At 47.3% G+C, this 20,634-nt stretch overlaps 1 protein-coding gene across 4 annotated transcripts in view; it reads left to right on the top strand.

Annotated features, from left to right (window-relative positions):
• Positions 1-7,166: 7,166 nt before the first annotated feature.
• Positions 7,167-20,634, top strand: part of GFPT1 (glutamine--fructose-6-phosphate transaminase 1) — a 63,900-nt gene continuing 50,432 nt past the window's right edge. For all 4 annotated transcript variants that reach the window (XM_089773863.1, XM_075910965.2, XM_089773864.1 and 1 more), the window contains exon 1: positions 7,167-7,312. In XM_089773863.1, the coding sequence (XP_089629989.1) occupies positions 7,183-7,312 (130 nt within the window). In that variant the 5' untranslated portion in view covers positions 7,167-7,182. The remainder of the gene's footprint in view (positions 7,313-20,634) is intronic.

Genomic DNA, 20,634 nt, shown 5'->3' on the forward strand with positions numbered 1-20,634 from the left:
ACTAGGGATACAGAGAGGTGCTTACTTGCCAGGCTCGTATGCAGGAATTTCTGGGGGATGTTTTTTTTTGTAAATGTGGATCACCAGGGTGTGAATGCATACCCCATGGTCCCCCAAGTAAGCGTGCTTCAGCCGGCGGAAGGCAGGAGCAATGCACTGCCCAAGCTTCCCTTCCCCATGCTCTGCATACCAGGAGTGGGGCTGGAGCGCACTGTCTGCTGGCCCCACCCCCGGGGACTATAGAATAACTGGTAAGAATTCATGAGGTTACTTGACTATTCAATTAACCGATATTTAACATCCCTACTCCTGTTGGAGGGGAGGGAAATCAGCCAGCTGGAGCATGCTTACTTGGGGGATCATGGGAGGAGTGCATTTGCCCCTCCCCGGCATGTAGGCCTGCTTGCCCACGTTCACACAGTAGGTCCATTGGAGAACATGGCACTGCAAGTACATCGATTCAGAGCACCCTGCTATAACCACTGGGCAACATTTCCCAATAAAGTATCCCCAGACAAAAGGAACTAAGGTCACTATTATTCACTATAAAAATGTGCACTCATGAGGGAAAATATGAAACACAGCTTCAGCAATTTAAAAACTAATTGATGGGTGTCCATATTCTTAACTTTCTCTTAATAAACAATATGTAAATTTACACGTGTCAAAGTGATGCTTACAAATCAATGTCAATTTAGCAAGTAAAAACAAAAAACCTGCCCTTATTGTTAGTTAAGTGAAAAGGCATTGGTTTATTAAACTTGAATAAAACAAATGTTTAATGGCAGGATAACAATTGCCTGTATTGCTGTGGAACCTAGAGGGTCCAGTCTTGGACCAGGACCCCATTGTGCTAGGTGCTGTACAAACAATAAAGAGAGATTGTCCCTGCAGTTCTGCATGTAAATTGTCAAGCTCCTTCAAAGGAACCCTGCTTCTGCAACTTTCTGAGAGTAGGAGCGCTGAACCCTGAAGATTAGTTTCAGTACTTATGGTCTGCCATAAGTACAACTCCAGGTGCCGTAGCTGACAGTCACGAAAGCCACATTTTGAATTGCTGGTATTGGACAAATCAAAGGTGTACTATGAGATAGTGTTTGGAATAAAAATAAATGTACCACACATTACAAATGAGAATAAGATTATGAATATGAATATTGTGCATCAGAGGCGGTGTCTAGACTGGCCAGTTTTTCCAGAAAATCAACCGCTTTTCCGGAAAAACTTGCCAACTGTCTACACTGGCAGCTTGAATTTCCGCGAAAGCACTGACTTCCTACTGTAAGAAATCAGTGCTTCTTGTGGAAATACTATTCTGCTCCCGTTCAGGCAAAAGTCCCTTTGCACAAAGCTTTTGTGCAAAAGGGCCAGCATAGACAGCTCAGATTTGTTTTCCGCAAAAAAGCCCCAATCGCGAAAATGGCGATCGGGGCTTTTATGTGGAAAAGCGCGTCTAGATTGGCACGGACACTTTTCCGCAAAAAGTGCTTTTGTGGAAAAGCGTCCGTGCCAATCTAGACGCAATGTTCCGAAAATGCTTTTAACGGAAAACTTTTCCGTTAAAAGCATTTCCGGAAAATCATGCCAATCTAGACGCAGCCAGAATGTTTACTATTCTGTGGAAAAATACAAGAGCTCTGGGTTGTCACTGATACCTTAACTTGCTCTTAGTTTGCAGATACACATTCAAAATATTTTACAAGATTTACCCCCTCCCCCATTCAAACTAAGCTATTGCAATTCTCTTTTATAGACAGTCTACAATGACTATCTAAATTTTCATCTTGAAACTACTCATGGGTCAAAGAGCACCAGGATGTGATTCATTCTAAGTCTCTAAAGAAAACCATCTTGTTAAGTCTTTTTATATAGCAGTACATCTCATCATATAACTTTGCATGATGTGAAGCAATCAGCAAACATTACCCACTATGATGGGATTCATGAGGCAGGTTCTTTCAGCCTAGCAGCAAGAAGAAATAGCTCAGATTACTTAAGTCACCTATTCAAAATGTGGGTCACTGAAAATTGCAAAACTATTGTTTTGGGATATTTTTACCTAGCAGGTGCATAGATAGCTGGCACTTAGTTTCCCCCTGAGCTGGCATTTTCATCAACTGCTCTGCTTGCCCTTCGAACCAACCTTGAGAGTCACTGAATGTGCATGCTGTCTGTGGGTCAGGCCATCCTCGCTGTAAGTCCAAGATACATTCCAAAAAAGCTTGGATTTATAGCGAAACAACTTCAAGGAATTATTTTTCCACAGCTAACTTCCATTTGCGCAGAATATTGGGGTTTTTTGTTTTTGCATGACTTAAGAGCAGGGAATGGGCAGACTTATGATACATTAGTTCCTACTAGTGTCAACAACTTTAGTGATGAATGGATATATATCGGGGCAACAGAGCGGGGATGCCCTGTAACTCATTTTATAGGTACCAGAAGGATCTACATAAGGGTTTGGTGTGTGAGAACCATTCATTACTAGTTCCTAAGCATACACACCTAGAAAAATGACCTCTGCCTCCTGTCTATTCAGTCTTGGAATACCCATACCCATCACTCTATAGTTTTTCTGAAGTGCTTGTGCTGGTAGCATTTTGGTAATAAATACACCCAGGATTTGTGATGATACTAATGACCATATGGAGGGCAGGGATAGGGCCCAGAGTGACCTAGGCAGATTAGATGATTGGGCTAAAAGAAATCAGATGAGACAAGTATAGAGTCCTGCACTTGGGATGGAAGAATCCCAAGCATAGTTACAGGCTAAGTAGAAGTTCTGCAGAAAAGGACCTGGGGATTACCGTGGATGAGAAGCTGGAGATGAGTCAGCAGTGGGCCCTTGTAGCCGAGAAGGCTAATGGCATATTAGGTTGCATTAGGAGGAGCATTGCCAGCAGATCTAGAGAAGTGATTATTTCCCTTTATTCGGCTCTCGTGAGGCCACATCTGGAGTATTGTGTCCAGTTCTGGGCCCCCCACTACAGAAAGGATGTGGATGCATTGGAGAGGGGCCAGCGGAGGGTGACCACAATGATTATGGGGCTGGAGCACAGGACCTATAAGGAGAGACTGAGGGATTTGGGTTTGTTTAGTCTGCAGAAGAGAAGAGTGAGGGGGGATTTGATAGCAGCCTTCAGCTTCCTGAAGGGAGGTTCCAAAGAGGATGGAGAGAGGCTGTTCACAGTAGTGAGGGATGGCAGAACAAGGAGCAATGGTCTCAAGTTACAGTGGGGGAGGTCTAGGTTGTATATTAGGGAAAACTGTTTCACTAGGAGGGTGGTGCAGTACTGGGATGGGTTCCCTAGGGAAGTGGTGGAATCTCCATCCCTAGAGGTGTTTAAGTCTCGGCTTGACAAAGCCGGGGCTGGGTTGATTTAGTTGGATTGGTCCTGCTTTGGGCTGGACTTGATGACTCCTGAGGTCTCTTCCAGTTCTATGAGTCTATGCATTTCTTGGGTGCTTTGGAAGCCATGACTTTGTCCTGACCTTGCTCCCACTCAAATTGACAAAATTTCCTATTGGCTTCACTGAAAGTAGGAGCTGGTCTTTCATGCCCAATAAATCTAGATTCCTCTCTTCAGATTCTTTGTTGCTTCTGGCTTGTACAAAATTCAACAGTGAGTTTCAGCATGAGAATGTAAAATGCTGGAGTGGTCTTACATGAAATAGCAAAAACAAACAAAAAACACAACCAAGAAAAAAGATTGGCTGTGAAAAGATAGATGGTGGCACTTTGAGGCTGATGCCATTCATGTGTCATTGACCAAATAGATCCTTACAACATCATTGAGTGAGGAGTAGATGGATGGAGAGGTTTTTTTCTATTCTCAGTTCTACAGGCATGAGTGGTTAGTAGATTTCCCTTCTCCCAGGGAAACAGTTCTTTTACTGAATTACTCAGTCTTGTAGTCCATCTACTCAAAATCCAGATTATTTACTTGTCAAAGGATATCCTATTACTTTGTCCCTTAATTAAAATCTGTTAAAATAGGATCATACAGAGTCAGACAAGAGTGAGGAAGATCAAAATTTAAGGTCAATACTCCACCATTAGAAAGAAGGGTGGGGAAAAACTAAACAGTTTGTCTATGACTATGCTGCCCGTTTTGTGTAAAAAATATGCAAATGAGGCAAAGAATAGAATATTGCTGCGCCTCATTTGAATAATTAATGAGGCCCCGTTTTTAGCAAGACTTTTGCACAAAAAGAGCCTCAATTATGCAAATGAGATGCAGCAATAGTCCATGCTTCACCTCATTTGCATATTTTTTGTGCAAGAGTCTATAGTGTAGACATAGCCTTTGATTTAAATAAATACTGAAAAAATCATTTTAAAATGTGTTTCTTTATTTAGGTTACTAGTTGCAGTGTACTTGATGATTATGCAATTTACTTGTTGATATGTATCCTGGGTACTTTTATGCTTTTCAAGTCAATTTCAGCTTGAAGCGACAATGCTGATTTTGAAAACCAGCATGGGGTTGTTTTTTTTAAAGAAAACTTGTCTGAGGGATTTTTAAAATTGTAGGAAATTACCTTTACTTTTGGACTTGCTGAAAGCTTGCTTTTTCTGAATTTACACATACTACGTTAGCTTTTGGCAGCACAGGTTCTCCATTTACTGCTGTTTAAACAGGCTTTTTTATAGAGCGCTCCTGCCAGCAATATACATCTTATTTTCAACTTTTTCATTATTTTGCAGTGCTGTCTAGGGGGTTAAAATAGGGGATTGGGAGCTAGGAGTTCCAGCCACTGTGAATTTAGGCAAATCACTTAACTTTTCAGTATTTCAGTTTAACCATCTATAAAATGGGATAATACAAATAATATGTTGAGGCTTAATTATTGCTAATGAAGTGCTTTGTGATCCTCAGATGAAGTGTCACCAATAACATCATCACTGACTTAAAAAACAAAGCCTTCTCTTATAGTCATAGCTCATAGGTGTCTTCCTACCATACTCACCTGCCATGCAGTGAGTTTGAGCTCTCATTCCTTGCTACCTACTCAAAGTTCCTTCCTGCTAAGCTAGTAAATGGGGTGGTCTGTGTCAAGCTCTGGCTCAAAACTAATTACCAAACCTGAGTTCTAAATAACCGTCCCCGGGGATTTACAATGCAAAAAGTGATTGGTTGCTGGGGTTGTGCCTGAGAGCACAGAAATCTGATGATGAAACCTAGCAGTCATGTGACTTTATCTTCTTTTTAACCGTGTATATCAAGAATCCTTCATTTAGGATGGGCAGGACCAGTTGTGTATTGTGTGTGGGTGGGGAGGTAGAATTAACATGTTATGTTTTCAGCATCTCTCTTCTAAACACTCAGCACTTTCATCTAGGGTTAATGGATTATTTTCGTTCCTTTCAATTTTAACCCACAATGTATTTTACTGCTTTCAAGTGTTGCTCTCTAGGTCCACGATGCCCACAAGAATACACAACTGTTGTCCCCTGACATAGTTACTTATGTGATTTTTTGTTTATGATGGAGCACAGCCCTTAACTGCCTTCTGTAATCAAGTAAAAGCTTTGACTAGGCTTAAATCATAGTCTGATAACACCCCCTCCCCCCAAACTCCTGGTCTTGGACCTGCCTTTCCCTGATCACTTGATTCCTTTCCCTAATACACGTGAAGGGCTGTCTATCCAGGGTTTAGACTGTTTTACCAGCAGGGACTTAACCTTCCTTAGTATTCGTCCAGCGCTTTGCCTGTCAACCTACACACAGCTTTTCTTCAGTTGAGGGGAAAAGCTCCATATAGCTTCAAAGCTTGTCTCTTTCACCAACAGAAGTTGGTCCAATAAAAAGTATTACCCTCATCCATCTTGTTTCAGATAACAGTATTTTCTAGGTTTCATGATTGACACAGAAACTGGATGAGATCCAACAAATATCCCCTTAGCTACTCCACACCCTCTGCTCCCCACATGAATCCCCTATTGGATGTTTGTTATAACTGAATAGTTCTTGGCTTTTGTGGGGGCTACAGACACGGTTCTCTTGAAATGGAGGGCATGCTTGGGCATAGCTTAGCATGCCTACCAAGTCACAAGCTTCCAGAAGGCCTGGTTACAGCCAAGAAACAGGGGTCTGACTTAGAACATGCACTTATAGTACAGACCAGGAACATTGCCCACTTCTCCTATACTACCCTCCAACCCTTGGGCTATGTCTACACTGGCGTGATCTTGCGCCAGAGCTATGCAAATGAGGCTAAGCGTGGAATATTGCCGAGCCTCATTTGCATATATAATGAGCCACCATTTTTGCAGAAGAGGCTCTTGCGCAAGAAGAAGCTGTCTGCACTACCCCTTCTTGCACAAGAAAAACCCTGTTGTGCAATGCTGCTAAGCTGATTATTTTCAGTGTAGACATAGCCTTGATGTACAGGGCAGAGGGGAGTTCTGGCTCCAGACCCATTCAGGCCTGGACAGTTAGTGCTAACTGCAGCCCTTGCAGGGATGTGGGAAGTGCACTGAGACCAACAAACACATCCAATATGGGCCAACTGCTGGATTTCCATTGGTCCTGGGTTGGGTCCAACTTTCTGCTGCCACCTTGCCTGTCCCCATCCCCCTTCCTCTTCCCCCTCCCTATGGTCCTCCAAATTCCCACCTCATTTCCACTCCCCATCCCCTTTTGTTTCCTGCTCCTCTCCCCCACTTACCCTCCTCCCTCTTCATTCCCCTCCCCCCACTTACCCTCCTCCCTCTTCATCCCCCTCCCCCCACCTACCCTCCCCCCTCTTCATCCCCCTCCCCCCACCTACCCTCCTCCCTCTTCATCCCCCTCCCCCCACCTACCCTCCCCCCTCTTCATCCCCCTCCCCCACCTACCCTCCCCCCTCTTCATCCCCCTCCCCCCACTTACCCTCCTCCCTCTTCATCCCCCTCCCCCCACCTACCCTCCCCCCTCTTCATCCCCCTCCCCCCACCTACCCTCCTCCCTCTTCATCCCCCTCCCCCCACTTACCCTCCTCCCTCTTCATTCCCCTCCCCCCACTTCCTCCCCTTCCCCCCTCCCCCCACTTACCCTCCTCCCTCTTCATCCCCCTCCCCCCACCTACCCTTCTCCCCCTTCAGCCCCTCCCCCCACCTACCCTCCCTCCCCGCACGCGGACGCGGATCCGGCTTCGAGCTGCCACGTCCCCTGTGCCACGGCAGCGGCGCTCCAGCCAATGGCAGAGCGCGCGAGGCGCCTGCGCCCTGGAGCCCGGCCGGCCCCGCCCCCGCCGCTGCTGTGGCCAGAGGAGCGGCGCGGCCCGCAGAGCAGAGCTGGGCTGACCCCGCGCGCAGGCACCATGTGCGGTAGGGCCGGGGGGGAGGGGGTGCGGGTGGGGGGAGAGGGGGAAGGGGCGGGGGGGCGAGGGGGGGGGCGGGGGGGGGGCGGGGGGGAGGGGGGCGGGGGGGGGGGGGGGGAAGGGGCGGGGGTGGGGGGGGGGCGAGAGGGGAAGGGGCGGGGGGGGGGGGGGGGTGGGGGTAGAGGGGTGGGGGGTGGGGGGGGGGGCGAGAGGGGAAGGGGGGGGGGGTGGGGGGGTAAGGGGGGGGGGTGGGGGGCGAGAGGGGAAGGGGCGGGGGGGGTGGGGGGTGTAAGGGGTGGGGGTGGGGGGCGAGAGGGGAAGGGGCGGGGGGGCGAGGGGGTGTAAGGGGTGGGGGCGGGGGGCGAGAGGGGAAGGGGCGGGGGGGCGAGGGGGTGTAAGGGGTGGGGGTGGGGGGCGAGAGGGGAAGGGGCGAGGGGGGGGGGTGGGGGTGGGGGCGGGGGGCGAGAGGGGAAGGGGCGGGGGGGGTGAGGGGGTGGGGGTGGGGGGCGAGAGGGGAAGGGGCGGGGGGGCGAGGGGGTGTAAGGGGTGGGGGTGGGGGGCGAGAGGGGAAGGGGCGGGGGGGTGGGGGGTGTAAGGGGTGGGGGTGGGGGGCGAGAGGGGAAGGGGCGGGGGGGGTGGGGGGTGTAAGGGGTGGGGGTGGGGGGCGAGAGGGGAAGGGGCGGGGGGGCGAGGGGGTGTAAGGGGTGGGGCTGGGGGGCGAGAGGGGAAGGGGCGGGGTGTCGGGGGGGGATCTGCAGGGGCTGCAGTAGCTCCAGGGATGGGAACTGTCGGGGCAGGGGTATTGGGGCACACGGGGCAGTACCGGGTATGTGGGTGGGGCGGGGGGCGGGTCTATATTGAGGAGGGGGGGAAGGTGAAGGACATGGCAAAGACAAGGGGCGGTATGAGAAGGGGGTGTAGGGTCTGGAAGGGACACATGGGGATATTCTGGGGGGGTTGGGCAAATTAAGGAAAGTGGGTGTGGAGATGAGAGGAAATAAGTAGGAGTGAGGGCAGCGGTATGGGGAAGCTAAAAGGAAATATGGGGGCAGCATGGGGAGCGGGAGATGAAAGATATGGGGTAAGTGCTGTCAGCAGGAGTTAGTGATATGGGAGGTGAAGGATGATATAGAGAGTTTAAGGAATAAATATTGGGGCTGCACAATAATGATTTATATAGGATGAAATAAACTGTGTGTGTCACCAAGAATATGAAACTTACTAGGAAGCTGGTGGATGATAGCTGGGGGCAGGGCAGATATACATCATCTTTAAATGAACAGCTGTCCCATATACACACTGCAACATTTTAAAATTGGGCCTCTTAATGTTATCATGCAAATGTCCTGCTTCAGGATATAAGTTTCCTTTATATGGTTCTTTGTGGACCATGGGCCAGTGGGAGGAAATAATGTTGGCAAATAAAGTAAAAGTTTGTGTTTAGCTTCCCACTCATGCATCCCAATTCTCCTTGCAGTGTGGTGGGGTCCTTTGCATGGTAGTTTGTTGTGGCTGAGAAGTGTAGGAAATTTCTGGTTATTCCTTTGCTGGAGAGAGATGGTTTTGCAAGTCCATTGAAGTGAAACAGAGCTACAAGGCAGATCATGCTTTTAACTAGGGATGATAGGGTACGTGTAGACTACAGGCTTCTGTCAACAGAGGCTTTGTCGACAAAGAGTGTCTAGACTACATCCAGTTCTGTCGACAAAGCAAGCCGCTCTGTTGACATGAGTGTGGACGCAAAGGACAATGTAGATGCAATAATGCCTTCTATCAACAGAACTCTGTCGACAAAAGGTGTTATTCCTCATAGAATGAGGCCCACGGTTTGTCTGTAGCTGAGGCAGCGGCAGGTTGTACAAGGGGTGTTGCTACTCATGTGCTCTGCCTTGTCTAGTGGCTCAGGGGGGAATAGGGTTTTCAAAAGCACCTACGGCCTGCTTTAAACACACAGTTGTACATGTTTAGCTAAAGGTGTGATTTTTACACTGCTGCGAACCCATGAGTGGAGACTGGTTTGCCACACAGGGGTTTGCACCATATTAACACAAGTCAGGATGTGAATGCATACACAATTAACCGATGAGCCTTGGCTCATCGGTTAATCCTTATAGTTACCCATAGCCCCCCAGTTCCTGTATCAGAGGCAGGGTTGCCTGCAGCTTCCTGTCAATCAGAGGCAGCAGGGGAGCGGGGATGGTGAGCATCAGTCCCCTCCTGCAAAAGTGTAACTGGTTACGCGTTTACACAAATAAACTTTTTTTAACATTACTTTTTCTGACCCAAGTCTGACTGATTTGTGTGAGGACAAAAGGGGAACTTGAGTCAGAGTCTGAGCTTAGAGTATAGTATAAACACAACCTTAGAGTACAAGCCATTCCCCGCTCTCCCCGCCTGTTATCCCCCCATTTGCTATGGACCTCTTGAAACCTAACTCCAGTTAACCCTCGGTGCCAGCTTGCCCTACCCACTTATTTTATGTGTAAACAAAGACCTTCGCGTTTTGTCTCAAGCTGTCCCCTTGGCTTGAGTGGTACTTTCCATAAGCATCTGCAAAGCAAGCTTGTTATCCACTTTCAAATACTTCCTCAAAGCTCTCCTTGGCCATGATACCTATAAGAAAACCTGAGAATGGTTCGGAAACTGGTGAGCTGATACTACTGCCCTCTGTTATGACCAGTGTTATGTCATTGATTACTTTTGTTCCTCCATCTGTCTCTTGTTTTATACTTTAAATGTGAGTTCTCTAGCAGCGCGGACTGTCTCTTTGATCTGTTTGTACGGTACCTAGCACAGTGGGGTCTTGATCTATATCTGTGGCTTTTAGGTGCTATGGTCATACTGTTACTACTACTGGTAACAATAAGTCAATGGGGCATCCAATGGGGATGGCTCAGTTGATGATTCCCTGTCCATCTGGGGCATCCCGCCTTGGCTGCTGTCGGAAGACTGGACACTGGGCTAGATGGACCTTAGGTCTGATACAGTCTAGCCCTTCTTATGTCATCTTAAGGCACTAAGACACTTTTCAAAATCCCACCTATAGTCAGATTTCCTTTATTGATGACATTTGGGAAAAATCTTCCTTGTCTGGAACTTCCTCTTCAACCCCCCTCCCCCAGTTTGGAGACTTGAGAAGAAAAAAAGTCTCCCAGTTTTGTTCGTGTCATATTAGTTTCACTGTTGCGCCTCTCTAGAGAGTTATGCTGTACATTTTTCCTTCCTGGTTCCTACCACAGTTTTTCCTAGATTTTTTTTTTTAAATTAAATCCTGTTACTGAGCTAAATTAGCTTTTATATATTTTATATCTGCTCTGCACACCTTCACAATTTCTGCACCCTCCATGCAAACAGAGGATTTTGAATCTTTTAGGATATGTTATCTCAAAGGTTGCTCTGTAGCATAGAGAGAATATATAAGGAGTAAGAAGGGCAGCAGTCAGTAATGTGCCTTCCATCTTACCTTATGCTAATTTGCCTCAAAGAGGAAAGTGAGACACTGCTAAGAATAGAATAGACAATTATTGCTGTACGTGGTTTGCTGAAAGTATGGTGCTAGTTTTGGTGCAGGTGAAGTTTCCCTCTTGGGAAAACCAGCCTTTGAGATGTGCAGTAATTTTGCTATTTGCTTTTTAAAATTGTGGTGACGCTGAAAATTCTGTGGGTCAGTATTGTGTATGCACCTTTTGGATCTGGATGCTTGCATAAATATTTCCCCTCTGTTTCAATACAAGCAAAACTCTTGGATGTTGGAATTACAGGCAGTCCCTGACTTACATGGATCCGACTTATGTCGGATCCGCACTTACGAACGGGGCTTTTCTCGCCACCCGTGTCCTCCGGGGCGAGAAAAGCTTCTCCTGGTCTCCCTGGTCTGCTGGGGGGGGGGGGGGGGTCCAGCAAAGCCGCTGGACCCCCCCAGCAGACCAGGGACACCCGAGCAAAGCCGCTGCCTGGGCGGCTTTGTTCGTTTGCCCCAGAGCAAAGCCGCCCAGGCAGCGGGACTCCCGCCGCCTGGGCGGCTTTGCTCCGGTCCCCCTGGTCTGCTGGGGGGGGTCCAGAAAAGCCGCTGGACCCCCCCCCCAGCAGACCAGGGACACCCGAGCAAAGCCGCTGCCTGGCTTTGCTTGGGTGTCCCTGGTCTGCTGGGGGGGTCCAGCGCTTTGCTGGACCCCCCCAGAAGACCAGGGGGACAGGAGCAAAGCCGCTCAGGCGGCGGGGGTCCCGCTGCCTGGGCGGCTTTGCTCCCGGGCAAACGAGCAAAGCCGCCCAGGCGGCGGCTTTGCTTGGGTGTCCCTGGTCTGCTGGGGGGGAGGGGGCACAGCTAGTGCGTGCCCCCCCCCCCCCCAGCAGAGCAGGCTTTTGTTGCGGGATGCCTCGGGTAGAGCAGTTGGGGTGCTGCCGGGTTGGTCCTGTGGGAACCTACCGGGCAGTGCCCCAGCTGTTCTGTCCCAGGCTCCAGATTCAGCAGCTATTGAAACTGATCAGGCTGATTCCAGGAAGCTGGGGGCAGAGCAACTCTGCCTCCGGCTTCCTGTAGTCAGCCCCTGGTCAGTTTCAGTGGCAGCAGCTGAATCTGGAGCCAGTTCCGACTTACATACAAATTCAACTTAAGAACAAACCTATAGTCCCTATCTTGTACGTAACCCGGGGACTGCCTGTATAGACTCATAGAAGTAGAAGAAACCTCCAGAGGTCATCACATCCAGTCCCTGAACTCATGGCAGTACCAAGCACTATCTAGAATGTCTTGTTCGATAATACAAAAGGTGTCAGAGCTTTGGCTGTACAAGTTGCACCTCTGTAAACTGGGACACTCTGGTCCAGCAACATCTGTGGACCTGTATCTTGTTCCAGGTGGCCGGGTGAAGCAGAAAGATTTCCTATCCAGAAGAATGAAAACAGGGTACAAAAGAATCATTAGTGTAGGGTGCTGGTGTGTAGTGTAATGATGTGAAGTAAGGATGTTAAAGACTAGTCAACTATCTGATAAGCATTTGCTTATTGGATAGTTTTTTTGACTAGTCCATAGGCCCTTCTGCATTCCTCCTACTGGGGCTCTTGTACATTTCAAAGGAGGAATATGGAACTCCCCTTACAGCCTGGGGCCAGCGGGAACTCCCGCTGACTCCGGCTGCATGTGGGTGCCTTCTTTGAAATGCACAAGAGTCCCCAGCGGGGGCTCTTGTGTATTTCAAAGCCATGGAGCCTGGGATCAGCAGGGGACTCCCCAACTTATCCTGGGCTCCCCGTAGCATTTCCCAGGGAGCCCTCTGTAGCTGATGCTGGGCTCCAGGCAGCTGCCCCTTTGAATTGTGCAGATGCGTGGTTCAAAGGGACAGCTGCTGAATAGCTGAATCACGGATCGGGGCTTGTAGCGGCATGCAGCGTAGCATGGAGCTCTTGGTCAGCGGGGGACTCAGAGTCCCCACTGATCCCGGGCTCCATGCTACGCTGCATGCCGCTACGAGCCCCCTCTGGGGACTTCTGTGCATTTAAAGAAGACACCTGCTTGCCGCTGGAGTCAGTGGGACTTCCTGCTGGCCCTGGGCTGTGCGCGGAGTTCTGCATTCCTCCTTTGAAATATACAAGAGTCGCCGCTGGGGCTCTTGTATATTTCAAAGGAGGAATGCGGAAGTGCCTATCGACTAGTCGATGGAAATTCCATCAATTAGTCAATTAACCACATTTTAGCATCCTTAATGTGGATCAAAAATATATGAGCAAATGGGATCTTTTCCTTCCCTTTCCACAAATGTTGAGGCAAAGAGGGGAGGCAATCAACTAGTTAGAAACATTGCATACCAAAGGAAAAAAAAGTTGTAGACCTTTATGGTAGCCAGAATCAAAGGTGAGGGAGCTTTTTGCTGTAGGGCATGCATAAAAGTTGTAGGGAATGCTGGCTTCTGCTGCTGCCCCCTCCCCTCCCATGGAGGAGGGCAGGAGCAGAAGCTGATCCCTCCACATGCAGAGCTATCCCCCCCCCCCCTCCAACACAGGAGCTGGGAGAGGCAGCCCACTACCCAGGACGGTGGAAGCAAAATGCTGCTTAGAAGGTTAACCAGTTTACTGATTAACTGGGATTTTACATCCCTACTATGTACTATTCCACACTTGCTTGGGGTTAGTAAGAATAAAATATTATACTTGCCTATCACCATGGCAAGGGGCAGATGAGTAGATTTGATGCTTGGGTTGGTAAGATTTCAAGCTGGTTGTAAAAGGATTTTATAATGCAGTATTCACATGGCAAATCGTAATCAGCATGAATTAAATTAATATGTGGTGTGAATACACATAGGGAGACTACAAGCCACAAGGGTTGTGAAAAAGCGATCTGCTTTGTTGAAAGAGAACACCCAGACAATCTGGATGCTCTCTTTTGAAAAAGCCCTGTTTGCGTTCAAGAACACCCTTTTTTCAAACAGCTCTTTTGAAAAAAGGTATTCTTCCTGGTAAAAGCAAGTGTACCAATTTCAAAAGAAACCGCCACATTCTTTCAATTTAAATTTGAAAGAATGTGATGGCAGTCTAGATGCAGGTGAAGTTCTTTTTGAAAAAAGGCCCTTTAAAAAAAAAAAAAACCCTCTGTCTAGACACACCCTTAAATTGTTCAGACTCACCTCAGAGAAAGTTTTAAAACAGGTTTTGCAAGGTAATCTGATCTTATCTTTCTATATAAAAAAGTTTTTCCTGTTGGACAACAGAATGACGTCATCAGCATCAACAGGCTCTCTCATCGAAGTGAAAGCGGCCAGAGACTGGGGGGGGGGGGAGAAGGTAGACGAGCGTAGCGAGCAGAGGGCGCAACCCCCGGTAGTCTGTAAATAATTCGACCAATCAGATCTTGAGTGGCTGGATTTTTTTTTTTTTAAAGGGCTGAATAATTTTTGGTCTAATACTGTTTGCAGTTATTCAGGATGTAATCAGGTGAAAACTTGCATTTCAGGTTTTATGGTGGTTGCTGCAAGAATCAGGAAGCAATCTTCTCTCTCTCTCTCTCTCTCTTTCTCTCTCTCTCTCTTTTTTCATGCCATGAACTCCGTTGTGCAACTAGTTAGATGCTTTTTTCTGGGGCATCAGGTAAAGGCAACCACTTGAACTGGGATGCTAGATTTGATGGCTAATCTCATCTAATTTGGAAAAATCTTGCCTTTCATAGTAAAGAAGCCTTCCGATGAACTAGTATTGTTCCTCCACAGAAGGGTGTTTTTCCTGCTCTCCTTCTCTTGGACTTTTTGAAAAGCTAATGATATAAACGTAAACTAACCTTCACAGCTGAAGGTTGCAGTCGTTGTCATAATTTTCTAATCTGCACAGATTTAGCATTTTTTTGGCACTCGGTTCACCAAATTTTCCGGTTGAAATTAGCAACTAGCAGATAAATGACAGGGATCCAGTCCTGCAGGATGTTGAACAGCCTCTGTTCTGAGTGGAGTCAATAGAAGTTCAGGGTGATTGGCAACTTGTTAAAAAAACATAGAAATCCATCTCCCAGTGCTGAGGCAGGATTAAATACACCTCCCTCCACTACTACTTTCTTGTGGTGCCTAGGTTTCTTTGTTAATATTAGAACATGTTTTGGCATTTGTGGTTTCACTATCAATTTCATTTGTAGGGAAGTCCTTGCTTTCCTCCCCTCTCTCTGCTTGCAAGACGTTTTTGTTTAACCACGTGTTTAATTGATTTATCTAATTTAGACCCTGCACTTGCAACAAATTCTGCACAGACAGAGCTCAATCCAGGAGGAAGGCCTTGATCGTTATCATCAGAACAAAGGACTCCTTTGTCCTGAGTGCATCAATGAATTGAAAGGGATGGTCTGTGGGAATTACTAAATATTAAAACAACAAGGAGTCTGGTTGGCACTTTAAAAGCTAACAAATGTATCAATGTATTAGGACTTTGTGAGCTACAACTCACTCCTTAGATGCTGAAGAGAAAAGCTTTTCTCCAGTAAATCACCTCGTTAGGTTTTTAAAGTGCAACTGGATTCCTTCCCCCCCCCTCCCAAAATAGACCAACACGAGTACCCCTCTGAAATCTAAAAATATAAGACATCTTTACAGCATGTTCCAAACATACTGTAAATTAATATTGCCTTAGAGATTGAGTTCACATAAAGTCATTCAGCAACAGTTACACCTGAATACACTCCACATGTGGATGCTCTTACTGCAGAGCAAGAGACCTTTGTTCCTCTTTAGCTTAGTTTAAGTCTGTTCCTGAATAAATCCGTGTGTAGACAGTCCCTAATACCATGATTACTTGCAGTAGCAATAATGGATGGCACTGTGAGCTGTCTGAGGCGGGAACTTATTTTTTATTTGTGCAAGTGCTGCTGTTACTTGAAATAAATAATGCTTCTGTAAGATCTTTACAGCAACCATTTTCATAGACTCAGTTTATCCATCACAGAGAAATCAAGTGACTTGCTTGAGATCATGTAGTGCTAAGCAAGGCATAGAACTCAAAAGCCCAAATTTCCCATCCCTTGCTCTAAGTCATTGGCGGGCAAAATATGGCCCATGGGCCGGATCCAGCCTTCCTCAGTGTTCTGGGCTGCCAATGTCCTGCGGCCCAGCAGGACCCTTGGGGAGCTCCCTGCCTGCCATGCTCCCCATGTGCTACTCAAAGCGGTCTGCTGCTGGGGCCATGTGCGTGTCTGCACTGTGCCCCCCAGGGCAGGGGGACTTCACATACTGCATGCACCCACAAGCACGGGCCAGACTGCTCCCTTGACTGGGAACTGTCCAGTGGGAGCTGCAAGGATTGTACTGGGTTTGGGGGCAGCACACGAAGTCTCCCTGCCCAAGGGTGCATGTGGCCCAGCAGCCGGTCACTTTGAGCGGCACACTGGGCATGGTAGGCAGGGAGCTGCCCATGGGTTCCGTTAGGCTGCTGGTCAGGAGCCACCTACTTCTGTAAGGGCCTCCCAGGCAGACCCTGCACCTGGCTCCCCACTCCCTGCCTCACGTCACAACCCGCTCCTGGACCTTGCAACCCTCCTATGTTCTTTCTCCAGGTCAGAATCCCCTTCTGCATCCATTCCCCCTTCTGGATCCTGCACCCTAATTCAAGCCCGCACCCAACATCCATCCCAGACTCTGGACCTCCTCCATTAACATAGAAGAGTGCAGTCTTTGACCTCTTACAGATTCTTAGCGTGCCCCATGAAAAATAATTATCCACCCTGATTGAACGGCTCGTCAGTAGTAGAGAATAGGAATTCTCTGTTAATAGCTGTTAAGTACAGAATTTGCTCCTCCTTCCTCAAAGTCGATTCAGTGCTTGTGTTTATTTCAGAACAACCATGGATTCATTTTATAAGACTAGATTTCTAGGAAGGGTATCAAAATTTCTAGACCCTGAAATGATCTACCTTGGTAGTGATCCTAGTCAGAAACTTTTCCGTTTCCTAATATTTTTTTTTTTGGTTGAAAATCATAGCACTATCATAGTAATTGCCTTGAGAGAAATTATACATAAATTAATCAGGCTTAATTGTTTTTATTGCTTTATGATGCTGAAGTCACATTCTTGTTAGTGCTCATGAAATTATGCGGTTGCATTTTTAATGTGCCTGCAAGGATCTGTTGGAAAATTCCTGGAAGATGCTACCTTATGGAATGCTGTGATGTTAGCTGATTTTTTTTTATCCCAGTATTCTTGGCAGTGTTCTTCATGAATATGAATAGGAGGAGGAAAAAGCCTTGGTTTCATGGAACATAATTTGTCATTCTTAATTAAATGCAATGATTAACTCACTTGTAACATTTTTCATTCTTTGTTTCATTGTTTCACCATAGTTTGTCCTATCCAAGTGAGCTAGTGATCTCAAAAGAAATCTGTTTGTTTGTATACGCTTGCCAACACAGCCTAGCCATTAATAATGCCAGCGGTTACTGTGCATAGCAAAAAAAGTCTACTCAAAGCTGTCAGAAATGTTGCAGTGTGTAGTTGGGTGGTTCCCACAAAGAATGTTGGAGTAACAGCATTCTCTGTTTCAATACTGGAGTACTGAGATAGGTAGAGCCCTTAGGGTTGCCAGGTGTCCGGTTTTGAACTGGACAGTCCAGTATTTGAGCTTTCTGTTCAGGAAACAAATTGCGAAAATATAAATGAGAAAATATTAGTGTCCGGTATTTTCTACATAAGATGTAATGTAGATTGTGATGTAATGTCAAGTATGTTTGGTATTTTTTTTTAAACCATCTGGCAACCCTAAGAGCCGTGCAAATCCATGGATAGCTGCTTCATATCCACGGGCATCTGTATCCGGGGATGTGGATTTGGGATGTTTGGCTACGTCTAGACTACAAGATTTTTTTTTAAAAAAAAGTGGCCTTTTTTAAAAAAAAACTTCACCTGCATCTAGACTGCTGTCGCATTCTTTCAAAATTAAATCAAAAGAACGCAGCGGTTTTTTTGACAGCGGCGAGCCTCATTTTATGAGGAAGAACGCCTTTTTTTCAAAAGAGCTCTTTCAAAAAAAGGCGTTCTGGAACGCAAAGTTGGCTTTTTCGAAAGAGTGTGTCCAGATTGCCTGGGTGCTGTCTTTCGAAAAAGTGGATCACTTCTTCAAAAGTCTTGTGGCAGTCTAGACGATCTCTTTTGAAAGAGGCTCGTAGTCTAGACGTAACCCTTAGTATATACCCGTTTACACAATTAACCGATAAGCATGGGCTCTTTGGTTAATCCTAATGGTTACATACATTCTGTATCAGAGGCGGCACGGTGGGAAAGGTAGGAGCTGGTGCACATAGGGAGCTGTTTTTTAAGCCACCTCCCCACACGTGATGACTCCCATGGAGCTCCCTACTTCCCCCCTGCTACTTTCCACTGAGGCAGCAGCACAGGGGAGGGCAGGTGGTTCCATGGGAGCCGGTGCTTGGGGGGAGCCAGCTTTTAAGCCACTTATCTGTGTGTGCCGGTTCCTGTGGAGCCACCTCTCCCCCATGCTGCTGTCTCTGATACAGTGCGGGAGGAGGACTGTATGTAACTGCGCAGATTAATGAATGAACCCAGGCTCATTGGTTAACTGTGCACACAGTTACACTTTCACATCCCTGTCTAGAACCCTGCAAATTTGTGGATTCCGCTTTAAATCCCTGGGTTTCCACCTTCACTGATGTGGTTGCAGATATCCCCGGATCATTTTTCGTGACTGCGAATACCAATTTTGTATCTGCGTAGGGCTCTCAAGATTGGGCTAATCCTGCAATGGAGGTGTGAGCATGGAATGAGTTGAAGTTGACAGCTGATAGAACCTTTTGCCTACACTGGTAGAATAGGTTGTGTTTATAACCCATTGTTAAGAGGATTGAATTTTAAACAGGATTTTGCATGTAGCACAGACACGACTAGATGTGTTTAAAAAAGATAGAACCTGCTGTGGTGTTGGTAATTATTGCTAGCGATAGTGATGACATTGTCACAATGCTCGTCCATGGCTGTGCCTGTGACTCTGAAGTCCAAACCATTACACCCAAATTGGCCGTAGGGATGTAAAATTTCAATTAATTGGCTAATCAAATAGTAGATGCAATTTGATTAGTCGATAAGGGAAGTGTAGCAACAGCCCCAGGGGAGCCCAGCATCAGGCTCCACATGGCGTTTCAAAGCAGCACCACATGGAGTCCGAGGTCAGTGGGGGAGTCCCCATTGCCCTGGGCTGCATGTGGTGTTTCAAAGCAGCAGACCCTGGGCTCCACGCAGCGGTGCTGCTGCTTTGAAGCTCTCCCCCCTCCTCTTCCTCCCCACTTGCTGCCTCTTTCTGATAGAGGCAGCAAGGAGTGGGGGAAGCGACTAGTCAAATAGTGTGCGGACTTTCCGATAAGCATTTGTAGTTGACTAGTCATTCACATCCCTAACTGGCTGCATAGAGGATATGGGAGGTCCATGTCCATGATGTTTGAGGATGCAGATCTATGTTTGGTCCCCCTAAGTTCTGCTCTCAGCAGTGTATCCTTGATGCTAATCATTTTCACTCTCAGGAACCTTAACCTTGGTAGCTGGGTCCTGCCAGAGAATGCTCGTTACTGAGCGGAAGGCTGTTTAATGTAGGGGTCTGCTTCAGTCCCTCGGTGGGCTTGTTGAGGACAGTGGTCCCAGGCACCCTGCAGGCAGGGTGGTCCCTGGCTGGGGAGCCTGGCCTGCCACAAGCAGGGGCTGCTCTGGCATCCCTTCCCTGTGGTGGCGAGTGGAGGGGCATTCCAGTCCCGTGGCAGGCAGGGAGGCCACTCCAGCCAGGCTTGGGGGGGCCCCCCATTGATACCTTTTAATCGGTTAACTGGTTAAACAATATGTTTGAGTTTAATGTGCGGTCAGGAGAAGAGTCCATGTTTTGAGAGGGGATGGGACCACTGCACGGTAGATTTTCTGTTTAGTGCAGAGACAAATGTGTTAGTTCAAGAGCTTTTGTTCAATGTCATCCAAGGGCCTGGCTGGCATTACAGATTCTGGAGGCAATTTCCTTATCAAGAGAACCCTCACTGGAGATGGTCCTGCCCAAAGACTTCAACTCGGAGGAGGATGGCTGGCCTTGGGCATTTGAATGAGGTGCTGGTTGGAACAAGACCTCCGCCTTACGAGACTGATGGGGAGGCCAAAGACGTAGGATGATGCTAATGAGCCTTTAAATGCCCTGTCTGCACTAGATGCAATGAGTTGTGTTCTTTTTCTAGTCTGGGTTGCCTCAGTGTATCCTGCCTATAATCAGTTGGAGAGGGATCTGTTCTGTCTCCTCTATCTCAAATCTCTTTGACTTAAATTAGCACAAATTAGGGTTTTTGACACTATTTAAAATGCAAGCTTTGCAAATATTAAAAAAAAAACCTCTGGGAATTTATTGAAATGTACACAGCTTTTTTGTTCACCCTGGCATTTATTTCACCTTGTGTTTCACTGTAGCCAGGTTAGAATATGTGCTTATAAGTCAGTAACAGGGATGGTCTCCTGATTTAAGTCATCTTCGGTCGTTCTGATTCACTCCAGGATGTGTGTTCTTAAAGGGTGTGCCCACGCTGGCATTCTTACCTGTGAGCCACACCTCCAGCTCTTTGGCTCTGCCAGTGCTTTCCGTTGAGAGAGTGTGCGTGGAATTCCTGTTCCTCAGGAGGTTCTGAAACTTGAAATATTTTTCGTCCCGAAATGGAGCAAAACCCCCAAACTTTGATGTTTCTGAAGGCACAGGACTCCCAACATTGGTTTCACAAATGACAAAACAACCCACAATTTTGACTTTTTTGCAAAGTTTCTGTAGGTTCCGTAGCCTGCCAAGATAAGCAGGCAGCTCCATAGGCATAGGCGGCCTGCCTGCCTGTCTGT

This window comes from Pelodiscus sinensis, chromosome 28 (genome assembly GCF_052426305.1).
Source record: "Pelodiscus sinensis isolate ZL-2025 chromosome 28, ASM5242630v1, whole genome shotgun sequence".
NCBI lineage: Eukaryota > Metazoa > Chordata > Testudines > Trionychidae > Pelodiscus > Pelodiscus sinensis.